Below are 12,847 nucleotides of genomic sequence, written 5' to 3' on the forward strand. Positions count from 1 at the left end.
ATAGGCAGATCAACAGAACAGAGTAGAGAGCTTAGAAATAAACCTTCACTTACATGGTTAATTGATTTACAACAAAATTGACAAGAATATGCAATGGCGAAAAGACAGTCTCTTCAACAAATGGTGCTGGGAAAATTAGACAGCTACAGGAAAAAGAATGAAATTGGACCACTTCCTTACACCATACACAAAAATAAACTCAAAATGGGTTAGAGACCTCAATGTGAGACCTGAAACCGTAAAACTCCTAGAAGAAAATACAGGTAGTAATTTCTTGGATGTCACCCTTAGAAACATTTTTCTAGATATGGCTCTTGAGGCAAGGGAAACAAAAATGAAACCATTGGGACTATATCAAAATAAAAAGCTTTTGCACAGAAAGGGAAACCATCAACAAAACAAAAAGGCAACCTACTGAATGGGAGAAGATGTTTGCAAATGATATATCCAATAAAGGGTTAATATCAAAATATATAAAGAACTTATACTACTCAACACACATAAAGCCCAAATAATCCAATTTAAAAATGGGCAGAGCACCTAAATAGATGTTTCTCCAAAGAAGACATCCAGATGGCCAACAGACACATGGAAAGATGCTCAGCATCACTCTTCTTTAGGGAAATGCAAATCAAAACCACAATGAGGTATCACCCCACACCTGTCTGAATGGCTAGAATCCAAGACACAAGAAATAACAAATGTTGGCAAAGATGTGAAGAAAAAGGAACCCTCATGCACTGTTGGTGGGAATGCAAGCTGGTGCAGCTGCTGTGGAAAACATTGTGGAGGTTCCTCAAAAAATTAAAAATAGAATTACCACAGGACTTAGTAATCCTGCTATTGGATATTTACTCAAAACAAAGACACTAATTTGAAAGATATATTCACCCCTTTGTCTGTTTCAGCATTATTTACAACAGCCAAGATATGGAATCAATCCAAGTATCCACTCTTAAACTAGAGGATCAAGAAGTTGTGGTATATTTATACAATGGATTATTACTCAGCCATAAAAATTAATGAGATCTTGCCATCTGCAACAACATGGATGGACCTAGAGGGTATAATACTAAATGAAATACTTCAGAAAGACAAATGCCATGTGATTCCATTCATATGTGGAATTTAAGAAACAAATGAACAAACAAAAAAGAGACTGAAAAAACAGACTCTTAAATACGGAGAACAAAATGGTGGTTACCAGAGGGGAAGTGGGTGGGAGGATGAGGAAAATAGATAATGGGGATTAAGAGTATACTTACCTTGATGAGCACTGAGAAATATGATGAATTGTTGAATCATTATATTGAAAGCCTGAAACTATTATGACAAACATTGTGTGTCCATTCTACTTCCATTCACAAGAGAGAGACAGAGAAAACTCTCATAGGTTTCTAGACAGAGAAAACCAGTAAGTTACCAAGGCAGGGGCGTCAGACTAGCATGAAACTACTCACCTGTGAGCCAGGAAGCAAGAACACAGAAATGCTGTATTTATAGAAAGTTGAAGGAAAAGGACTGAGCTAAGAATCCTGTAACCAGCCAAGAAATCTGGTCATATATGAGGCCAAAAGAAAGACATTTCTGAATGTGGAGTGAGTCAAAGTGGGCCATCAATGTGCCACTGCTGAGGAAATTAAGAAGTGTTCGAACCAAATGAAGTTGAGTCAGAAAAAGTTGTCACGATAGTGGAAGATCAAGAGTCAAACAATGATGAGCAAGGAACCTTGTAATGATCAAGTCTAAAAAAATGATGAGAATGTGACTATAAACTGTAACTTTTCACTGAAGATTTCTTCAAACAGAAGAGCCATGTGGATTAAGAGGAGATATTTAGGAGCTCAAAGTGAAACAGTCGGTGAGAAAGTAAAATATTCTAAAATACCTCCTGTGGATGAGGAAGAGAGAAGAGATGTCATGCATTGGTTTCTGTGGAAACAGGCAATGAAACAGACTTTTGGGTGCAAGATACTTAGAGAGGTCCACACCTGTGTTATGAGTTGAATTGTGTCCTGAACCCCTGCTACCTGCAAATATGACCTTATTTGGAAATGGAGCCTTTGCCAATGTCACCCAGTTAAGATGAGGTCATGAGGCTGGGCCCTCATGCAATGTGACTGATGTCCTTATAAGAAGAGGAAAATGCTGTGTGAAGACAGACACACGGGGAGAACACTGTCTGATGACAGGACCCATGCAGCCACAAGCCAAGGAATACCGAGGCCCAGTGGCCCCCACCAGAAGCAGGTAGAGGCAGGAAAGGATTTTACCCAGAGCCTCAGGGGGAGCATGGCCCCGCTCTCACCTTCACTTTGGACTTCCAGATTCCAGAACCGTGAGAGGATAAATTTCTGCCATGTTGAGGCACACGTGTGGAGACAAATAGAACCTGTGAAGGGAGGGGGGAGGGAGCACAGCTGGGCAAGCAGAGGGAGAAGCCAGGCTCCTATGCAGGACCCGTGGAGCCAGCCCAATTTGGTGGAGAGCTGCCTCCTCATTCAGTCACGGACGTGGGCAACCCCAGGGAGGCCATCGCCGGGGTGAGGTGGTTCTTCACAGAGGCAGACCCTGACGGAGCTGATAGGAAAGCGTAGATTTTCTTAATGATTTAAAAATAGAATAACTAAGCAGATATACATGGAATCAAATGTTTTCGTTACTAGGAGGGAAAAAAATGGGATTATGATTTGGTTAATCCAGCAAAGAAGAAATGTAACAATAAATTGTAGTTACTAGTAAGCAATATGATAGAAGCAAACCGAATATAATCATAACACAATGGGGGCGCCTGGGTGGCTCCGTTGGTTAAGCGTCTGCCTTCTGCTCAGGTCATGATCCCAGGATCCTGGGATGGAGCCCCATGTCAGGTTCTCTGCTCGGCAGGGAGCCTACTTCTCCCTCTCCCTCTCCCCCTCTCCCCCTCTCCTTGCTCATGTGCTCTCTATCTTACTCTCTGTCTCTCAAATAAATAAAATCATTTTAAAAAAATCATAACACAATACATATGAATTTGTTGAAATCCCGTTTCAAATGACAGACTCTTAAATTGGCAAAAGCAAAACAAAAAACCTGGTTTTAAGCTATTTGTAAGGAACACAGATAAAATGACTGCTTAAAAAGTTAAAGAAATGGACAAGGATATGTCAAGTATATGCAAATAAAAGGAAAACAGAAGTAGTGTGCATCAACCACAATGGAACCCCAAAGTAAAATTATTAAATAAGAAAAGAAAAGATATTTTTAAAAACAAGGAGTACATTTCACAAGGACACTCTTATACATACATTATACACTGGCCAGCATTGTTATGGAAATTTTAAGGCAAAGACCGAAAAGAAATACAGGACACTATGATAGAACTATAATCATATTTTCGTAACCCAAGCAGGAACCCAAGCAGGAATAAACACCCTTATCCAAACATCTTTAAAGTTCTGGTACTTGTATTTCTCTGGGAAAGAATCTTAGAAGTTGTGCCACACTTGATAAGTACATTAACTATTTGAAGGACCATTGCTGCATTCCTTTCTATAAAAAGGTTGAAGCGTCAATCCAATGGTGCAGGAAGCATACCTGCTTATTGACATACTTACCAGCCCTGGATGTCCGCCATCTTTGAAATGTTTGCCAGCCTGATGGGCAGATAATAGCATCTCAGTCATTTTAATTCCTGTTTCCTTATCATTAATGGGGCTTACCCTTTCCACAGGCTTATTGGTGATATATATTTCCAGTTCATGTCCTCTGCTTATTTTTATATTGTGTAGTTTGGCTTGTTTCTTTTATAGTCAATTTGTCTCATCTCCTAGTATATTAGACACTAACCCTGTCATATGAGCTGAAAACCATCGTTCATTTTTTGGCTTTGTTTATGGTATCTTGTCATGTCGACATTTTAAATTTTCATAGGATCAGATCTGCTCATTGTTCCTTTATGGGTTATGGGTTTACTGTCTTACTCGGTAAGACAACTAACCTGAAATTACACAGGTATTCCCCTATATTTTCTTCTAATACCTTTCTAGTTCCATTTTTAACATTAGGTCCTTCCTTTATTTTGGCTTAAACTGACGTCATTGTGTTATCCCCATAGGCAGCTCTGATCTTTTTGGGGAGCTGAGGTAGAGATGGGAATAAATAATAACCAGTGATTTCTGTTTTAACAGGAACTTGGGAAGGAAAACAGTTTCAACAATGAATAGGTTACCCATCATGACTGACTACAGATGACTTGCCATTTCATTTACAAAGGTAAGGAAATATAGTCTATGTTTTTAATTAATTCCAACTGACTCACTGTTGAGCTCTTACCTCTTTTATTTTATATTTATTTAAAAATATTCTAAATCATGTTCTAGTTCATGACCTTAAACCTTGACATTATCAAATTTAAAACAAATGACAAGCAAATAGAAACATAGGAAATTTTGTGAATGTCAGCATGCCTCAAGGGGCAGAGCAGAATCTGGATGTGGTTTCTGCTCTTGATTACTACAGGCGGTTCAGTTTTTGAATAGCATTAGTGTTTTCCTTATTGTCAAATGTAGACTGCTCATTGCAGAATCCTTGGAGAATATAGCAAAATATAAAATGAAAACCCAAAGCATTCATAACCCCGTCATCCACAGATAATCACCAGTAGTTTTGCGAATTTCTTTCTTCCTTCCTTGCATACGGGTATAGAAATGAATACAATTATATATAATCTTTCTAAAACATACTTATCTCAGCTCCCGTGGTTATAAATGATGTACCTTAACTGGTGCAGGAACAAGTCTAAGAACAAATAGTAATTACCACCGTGGCCATTTCAAAATGGCCATTTGCAGTTACCAGAACATTCCTCAGCATCTCATTTCCCTCCCTGCACAAACATCCTGATGAGTAATCCACATGACCCTGGTGAAACATCACCTTAAGAAACACCTTTGAATTCAGACAACATTTCGTGGTGCTCCTTTATCGTTATTGTCTATTTTGTGCTCTTCCCTACTGTCCATTCCGAGGTGCCCTACAAAGTGAAAAAAAGAGACCATCTCATCCTCTGTCCTGCATTCATGCCAGCTAGCCAACCCCTCACTAAGGTGGTTTTTCCAAAGACCCTACAGAGTTGCTCTTGAAGTTTTTTGGTTTTCAAATCTTCCAAGTCTTGGAGGCGAAATGCCTGACATGGCATCCTTTAGGGAAGTCTTCATTCTGTTGCTTCTAGTCCACAGCTGAAGGCTGAAGAAAATCCAGCTCTCACTGTCATTAGCACGCACTAAGCTGGAGACACAAACGTACTCTAGGAGAGAAATGGGCTAGAGCTTCATAGAGATAATTCACCAAAGAGATACAAAGAACCAAAGAAACATGACAAAGATGTCTGTCCTTACCATGAATCATAGATGCAAAATAAAATGATTTGTTTGCCCAGAATTGGCCAAGTGTTTTCTGTGATTTTAAGGGAAAACCGTTGTGGCTGGTAGAGATTGAAAGTAGGTATATTTTACCCAGTAGACATTATTCGAAGAATCTCTGGCAGATGTTGTAGACTTGCAGTTGGAAACATAAGAACACAGAGTACAGATTTATTTATAACAGAAAAATGGAAAGAATCCTGAGTGTCCACTAATAAATATCAAACCATGATGCATTTTTATGATAGAATTATTTAGACATTAGACATTTTTTATAATTAATATTTAGTGATGCAGAAAAATGTTTATGACAAAGTGGAAAGGGCAAGTGCAAGTTTGTATATAATGTATGACCCCAGTTTTGTTAAAAATAAACAAAACAGACATTTGAAAAAGATCAAATGGTAGAATAGTCAAATATTAACAATTATTATTTGGGGGTAGTTGGATTAAAAGTGATAGTTTTATTCTTTTTTTTTCAAATAAAATACCTGTTTTACTTAAAACAAATATTACTTTTTTAAATTTAAAAGTTACTTTTAAATTTTAAAACTACTGAAAGGTAATGAACAGTTATACATTTGATTTAAAAAATCAGAGAGCCTTCCTCGTGTATTTTGAAACTTACTTTCATTCCAAAGTAGTTTGCAGAGAGTTTTGAGAGCTGGTTATGTCAGGAAAATGAAAACGTGGCATATTCCACAGTATTTTACATTAAAAAAAAAAGTTTTAAATCCTACATGGAGATGATTTCTATTGAATCGTGTACAGTCTAAGTCTTTTTCAGTGATGAGGAAAGTTATAAGGAGTTAATGACATGGCCGTTTATTCCATGCCAGCTATCCACAGTCGCCATGCCACTGGCACCTTCCAAAGAATCCTGCATACAGTGTGATTGATGATGTTGGACCCCTAAGTTATGTCTTTATTATCTTCCTACAGGGGGTCAGCTCTCTTCCACCCAAGTAGTTGGAATCCGATGCTGCCTGCATTGATCTAATGGGGTGCTATTACCTTTCTTATCAATTTATTTATCCATTTGTTCTGCAGATACTTACTGAGCACTTCCTATGTGCCAGGTGTAGTTTAAGTGTTTGAGGTGCATCAGTGAACAAAACAGACTAAAATCCGTGCCTCTGTGGAGTTTCAGTTCTTCAGGAGGAGACAGGCTGAAACAAAAACCCACTGTAATAAATAAGGAAACTCTGTAGTATGTTGGACACTGATGAGTGCTATGGGCAAAAAAAAAGAAGGGAAGGAGGGAGGAAAGAAGGAAGATTAAAGAGAGTTAAGAGGAAATGGGGGCAGGGAGATGCCAAATAGGTTGTAGTTTAAAATAGGATCGTCAGGCTAAGCATCAGATAGAAGTTGACATTTGAGCAAAGACCTGAAGGAGATAAGCAGGTGTCTGGGGAAGATTGTTCAGGCAGTGGGGATAGCTCAAGCAAAAAACCTTAATGTATCAGCATTCTGGTGTGTTTGAGAAACAGAAGAGTGTCTGAAGTAGAGGGGGGCAGGTCAGAGGAGGAATGGGAAGAGGATGGGTAATTCATACAGAGCCATGTCAACCATTGTAAGACTTTGGCTCTTACTTTGGGTGAAATGGGAAACCACTGTAGGGTCTTAAGGGCAAAGTAAAATGATCTGATTAGGTTTAAAGATCACTCTAAAGCCTAAAGATTAGGTTTAGATCACTCTGGCTGAGAGCAGATTGTCGGAGGGCAAGGGTGGCATCAGCAAGACCCGTTGGGAGCCCACTAAGGATAACACATGCATAAGAAGACGGTGACTCTGCCCATGAACACACAGCAGGAATGGTGACAAGTGACTGGATTCTGGACATCTTTCAGAGGCTTTCCTGACATGTTGACCATGGTATAAGAGAAGGAGTACTCCAAGATTTGGGGCCTGCGAAGCAAGAGGTTGGAGATGCCATGAAGTGAGATGGGGAAGGTCCAAGTGAAGGAAGCTTAGGAGGGAATATCAAGAATAGGATTTTAGATTTGCACAATTTGAGATGTCTGTCAGGTATCTAAGTGAAGATACCGAGAAGACCATTGGATATGCAAATCTGGAGCCCAGAAGAGAGATCTAGATGGTAATTGGAGAGTCCAAAGAGAGCATGGCTAGAGATGAGAACCAAGAAGTCAGTCTTGGACACTCCAACATTAAGAGGTTATAGAGATAGAAAGAGGAACCATCTGAAGAGACTGAGAAGTGACCGAGGAGGTACAGGGAGGGTGTGGGTAAGAAACAAGAGAGTATGTGCTCTAGAAGCCAAGTGAAGAAAATCAGTCAAGGAAGAGGGAGCGATCATCTATGTTGATAATCTGATAGTCAGGCAGAATGGGGGTTTAGAATTAGCCATTGGGTTTGGCAACATGGAGGTCATTGGTGATTTCAAGGAGGTGGTTCTCAGGGTAGTGCTGAGAGCAAACACCCGATTAAAGTGCATTAAAGAGAGAATATGTGAAAAGGAATCAGGGCTTGAGAGGAGCAACATCTTTTTCAAGGACTTTTGACACAAGGAGGAAAAAAAAATGAGGGGGATGTGGAATCCAGAAAAGGCTTTCATTTTTTAAGGTGGAAGAAACGGCAGAACCCTGTTGGGAATGAAATAGACTGAAAAATTGAAACTGACACGAGAAAGGGGAGACCTGTAGGAGGTTTGCCCTTGACTATGTGACAGGCTTCGCACAATTTAATTAAGCTTCCACGCACATTCCCTGCCAGTATTTCCATCTTGTCGCTTGCCTTTACATTTGTTCATGATCTATTTTGACAATGAGAAGTTGAGAATTGTGAGTAGTGAGATCATTTACTTTTTCTATTTCTTCTGTAACTTTTATGGTTATCAAAATCTTTGCCTTTTCAAGGATATATTATCAAATAAATACCTGTATATTCTTTTTTTTTTAAGATCTATTATTTATTTATTTATGTATTTGAGAGAGAGAGAAAGAGCAGGGAGAGGGACAGAGAGAGAGGAAGAGGGAGAGAATCCTCAAGCAGACTCTGCGCCAAGCGCAGAACCTGACCCAGGGCTCAACCCCAGGACCCCAAGATTACAACAGGAACCGAAATGAAGAGTCAGATACGTAATGGACTGAGGCACTCAGGCGCCCCAAATACCTATATATTCTTAAAACAAAGATGTAATTTGAGCTTTTGCAGGGCACGATCAGTGCTTTGGTTTGGTTTTTTTACACTCAGCCTTTTATTATTAGACCTTTCAGATTTTGTAATTCCCCTATATAATATTCAAACCTCACCAAAATATTATGAAGAGACTAGAAAATCAGTTATTTTAAAAATATGCTAAGCAGATACAGTGTGAGTGTTTTGCTGTAGCATGCGAAACATCTTGTCTGTATTATAATGGACAGATTATAATTCAGCTAGTTATATGGACACAAATGGAAATGTAAATCCAAGAGAATGAGGGGCAGGGAGCAATAGGTCTGGTGAGGTTGCCCTATTCCATTCTTTAATTTTCTTCGATCCAGGTGCCCCAAAATGGCTAGCAAATTCTTAGGTTTAACACACACTCTATTTATTAAAAGCCCAAGATTTAAAATGTGCTTCAACAACCTAAGTGTTCATCAGTAGATGAATGGATAAAGTAGTTGTGGCACACACACACACACACACACACACACACACACACACACACACACAGAATGAACTATTACTCGGCCATAAGAAAGGATGAGATCTTGCCATTTGTGGATGGACCTAGAGGGCATTATGCAAAGTGAAATAAGTCAGACAGAGAAAGACAAACACCAAGCGAGATTTCACCTATATGGGGAATCTAAAACACAGATGAATAAACAAGCAAAAGCAGAAGCTGACCCATGAATACGGAGAACAAACTGCTGGTTGCCAGAGGGGAAGGGTTGGGGGATGGGTAAAATGGGTGAAGGGGGGAGGGAGACACAGGCTTCTAGTTACGGAATAAGTCAGAGTATAAAAGGCACAGTATAGGGAATGTAGTCAGTGGTATTGTGACAGTGTTATATGGTGACAGATGATAGTTGCACTTGTGGTGAGCGTAGCATAACATACAGACTTGTCAAATCAGGATGTTGTACACCTGAAACTAATATAACGTGTGTCAATTATACTTCAATTTAAAAAATTTTCTTATTAAAAAAATGAAAGAAAATAACATGTGCTTCAGAGGCTTACAAGAAAGTCAGAAGTTACCCCTCCTTGCTCATCTTCATGCAACTTAAGACCCTCAGGGCACCTGAATAGCTCAGTTGGTTGAGCCTCGAACTCTTGGTTTCCGCTCAGGTCATGATCTCAGGGTTGTGGGATCAAGCCCTGCGTGGAGCTCCACACAGAGTCTGCTTGAGATTCTCCCTATCCCTATGCTCCTTCTGCTTGCGCTCTCTTCCTCTCTCTAAAATAAATCAATCTTTAAAAAAAAAAAAAAAAGACCCTTAAATGTCATGGCTCCCTGATTATGTCATTATCCTTGTTTGCCATGTAAGTAACTGGCTTTAAAAATTCAAATGAATTAATAGTTAAATGCAAAACTCTTAGCATTAAGAAGTGGAAGGAACATGTTTAAAGATCTAATACATCCCAATGGAAAAAAAATATTTGCTCTAAAAGATTGGATGAAATCACAAAGGTAATCAATAGTGTTGAGTATGAAAAACGTAGAACTTCTCTATGTCATAATTATAAAATGAAAGACAGGAGCATGGAAAACATGAATAATGTGCTTGCAGGCAGATTAATTATCTTGATACATAAACATCAATAAGAAAAACACTAGTAAGCATAACGTAATAGGTAAAAATCAGTAACTAAAACACTAAGAGCCCCATAGAAAAATGGAAACAGTAACAGAAAACTCAGAAGAAACACAGAGAGCTCAAAAAAGATATGCCAGCCGTGTTAACCATCACCAATAATTTTCAGAAGTGCACATTAATATCGACAGATGCTTTCTTTCACCTATGAAATTAGCAAAGATTATTAAAATAATACCTCTAAGCATGTAATGAAACGAGCTCCCGCTCACTGGTGATAGTGTGAATGGGTATATTCTTGGAAAGAAATTTACTCATATGCTTTTTAATGGCCTTGTAATTCTAGGAATCTAAGAAAACATTGAAATTGGACAAAAATAGAAGCACAAAATAATTACTGTTGTATCATTCACAGAAGCAAATCCCTTGGACCACCTCCCCATCCTTTAATATTAGCATTATTTTTTTAAGTTCAATTAGCCAACATAGTGTACATCCTTAGTTTCAGATGTAGTGTTCAATAACAACATTGGCATTATTAACTGACGTATTAACACATATTTGTGCTCACACAACGGTGTCTCTTGCAACTAGAAAAAAAAAATTCTTGGGGCGCCTGGGTGGCACAGCGGTTAAGCGTCTGCCTTGGCTCAGGGCGTGATCCCGGTGTTATGGGATCGAGCCCCACATCAGGCTCTTCTGCTAGGAGCCTGCTTCTTCCTCTCCCACTCCCCCTGCTTGTGTTCCCTCTCTCTCGCTGGCTGTCTCTCTGTCAAATAAATAAATAAAATCTTTAAAAAAAAAAAAAAGAAAAAAAATTCTTACGATGAGCTGCTCATAATCAAGTGAGCAAATGCATATTACATTGGTGTTCATTGAAAAATGCTGGGTCGAGATGGTATCCTAATATTTTTAGTATAATGTGCACGGAACAAAAGGTAGAAATAAACATGCCCAAATGTGAAGAGTGGAGTTACCCCGGGGGGCAGTAGAATTGAGTACTTTTTTTGTTCTGATTATTTTTTGGTACTTTCCAAATGCTTTTATAGGAAGCATCTTTAATTGAAGAAAGTTTTTGTTGTTTTAAAGACTTTATAGGAAGAAACTTGTACCCATGATCTGGGCTGGGACATCGATCCCACTTTTGTGAGAGCACACGGGGGCCAATAAAGTATACCACCAAAATGATTTAGAGGTCAAAATTTAGTTTAGAAAGATTGAGGGACACAGCTTTTTTTTTTTTTTTTTTTTTTTTAAGATTCTGAGAAATCTCTTCCTTTCTTGGAAACTGCAGCAATAACCCCCAAAACATAATGAACCAAACTAGATTCTCCAGTTAACAATATTATTAGCCTGTGGTATTTCAGAATAGAGTTGTAAATTCACAGAGGTCCATTTGGCTCTTGCAGATGTCGTCTGCTGCTGAAAATGGAGATGCCACACCTGGAAAACAGAATGAAGAAAAAACTTATAAAAAGGTGAGTGGCTGTTTTGTTTTCTTTCTTCAGCTCAGAGAAAGGAACACTTTCATTGCTTGGAGTGTTAATCTCTCCTCGGCTGTTTCTCCCTGTAAAGCAGTTGTGTGTGAATTACTGCCTTAGTTTCTTGTTGCTGTCCCAAATTAGCACACCTTCCGTGGTTCTGACAACACAGATGTATGATCCTGTAGTCACAAGGCTGACACGGGTCTCCCTGGGCCGGGATCCGGGTGTCTCCAGGGCTGCGTTCCTTCCTGGGGGTTCTAGGAGAGCGTCCGTTCCCTTGGCTTCTCTTGCTTCTCCACACTGGCTCCATTCCCTGTCTCACAATTCCCTTCCAGCTTCAAAGCCAGCAAAGGCCGCTGAATCTCTGTCAGGCTGTATCACTCTGACCCTTTCAAGGATGCTTGTGAGGACTTGCAGCTCTCCTACATAATCCAGAATAATCCCTTGATTTTAAAATCAGCTGGTTAGCAACCTTAATTTCTTTTGCAACCTTAACTCCTCCTTGCCATATACCATATTCATGGGTCACAATGATTAAGACGTGGACGTCTTTGCAGGGGTGGGCGGGGGCGTTTTTCTACCTACCACAGTTACAGTGCTGTATAGAGAACGTTGACAGAAGGGAGTTATTTGAAGACCCTTATTCCTTATGTGTGTGCAGTGTTCTGTGTCGAGTATGTGAATCTTTTTTTAATATTTTATTTATTTGAGAGAGAGAGAGAGCGCACGCATGAGCAGGGGAAGGGGCAGTGGGAGAGGGAGAAACAGACTCCCCACTGAGCAGGGAGCCTGATGTGGGACTCAATCCCAGGACCCTGGGATCATGACCTGAGCGGAAGACAGACACTTAACCGACTGAGCCACCCAGGCACCCCCCGCCCCGCATATGTGAATCTTTTAATTGACTTGTTGCTTCCCACCAAAATTTTACACATTTTTTTTACCTTTGTATTTTGAAAAAAAAAATTGGAGCGTGAAATTCTGTCCCATCCCTTTTCTAAGTCTCTCAGATTCCCTGTCTTCAGCCCATTTCACGAAAATCCCCTTCCAGACTTTCCAGGGTATCTTACCTTGCTACTCTTTGACTTCGATAAATTCTTGGCTCCTGGCAAGGAAGCTACTGTTCAAACACATTACTGGGGAGTATGTCTTCTCAGGCACCACTGCTTCTGCTTTTAAATTGACTGTTCATTTT

General features: G+C 39.5%; 1 protein-coding gene across 4 annotated transcripts in view; it reads left to right on the forward strand.

Annotated features, from left to right (window-relative positions):
* The window catches only part of PIP5K1B (phosphatidylinositol-4-phosphate 5-kinase type 1 beta), a 295,798-nt gene that overhangs the window by 104,957 nt on the left and 177,994 nt on the right, over positions 1–12,847 (forward strand). For all 4 annotated transcript variants that reach the window (XM_045772497.2, XM_045772498.2, XM_045772494.2 and 1 more), the window contains 2 exons: positions 4,170–4,254; positions 11,578–11,646. In XM_045772497.2, the coding sequence (XP_045628453.1) occupies positions 11,578–11,646 (69 nt within the window). In that variant the 5' untranslated portion in view covers positions 4,170–4,254. The remainder of the gene's footprint in view (positions 1–4,169; positions 4,255–11,577; positions 11,647–12,847) is intronic.

The sequence above is a fragment of the Ursus americanus genome, chromosome 34 (assembly GCF_024610735.1).
Source record: "Ursus americanus isolate L20-20 chromosome 34, mUrsAme1.1.p, whole genome shotgun sequence".
Taxonomy (NCBI): domain Eukaryota; kingdom Metazoa; phylum Chordata; class Mammalia; order Carnivora; family Ursidae; genus Ursus; species Ursus americanus.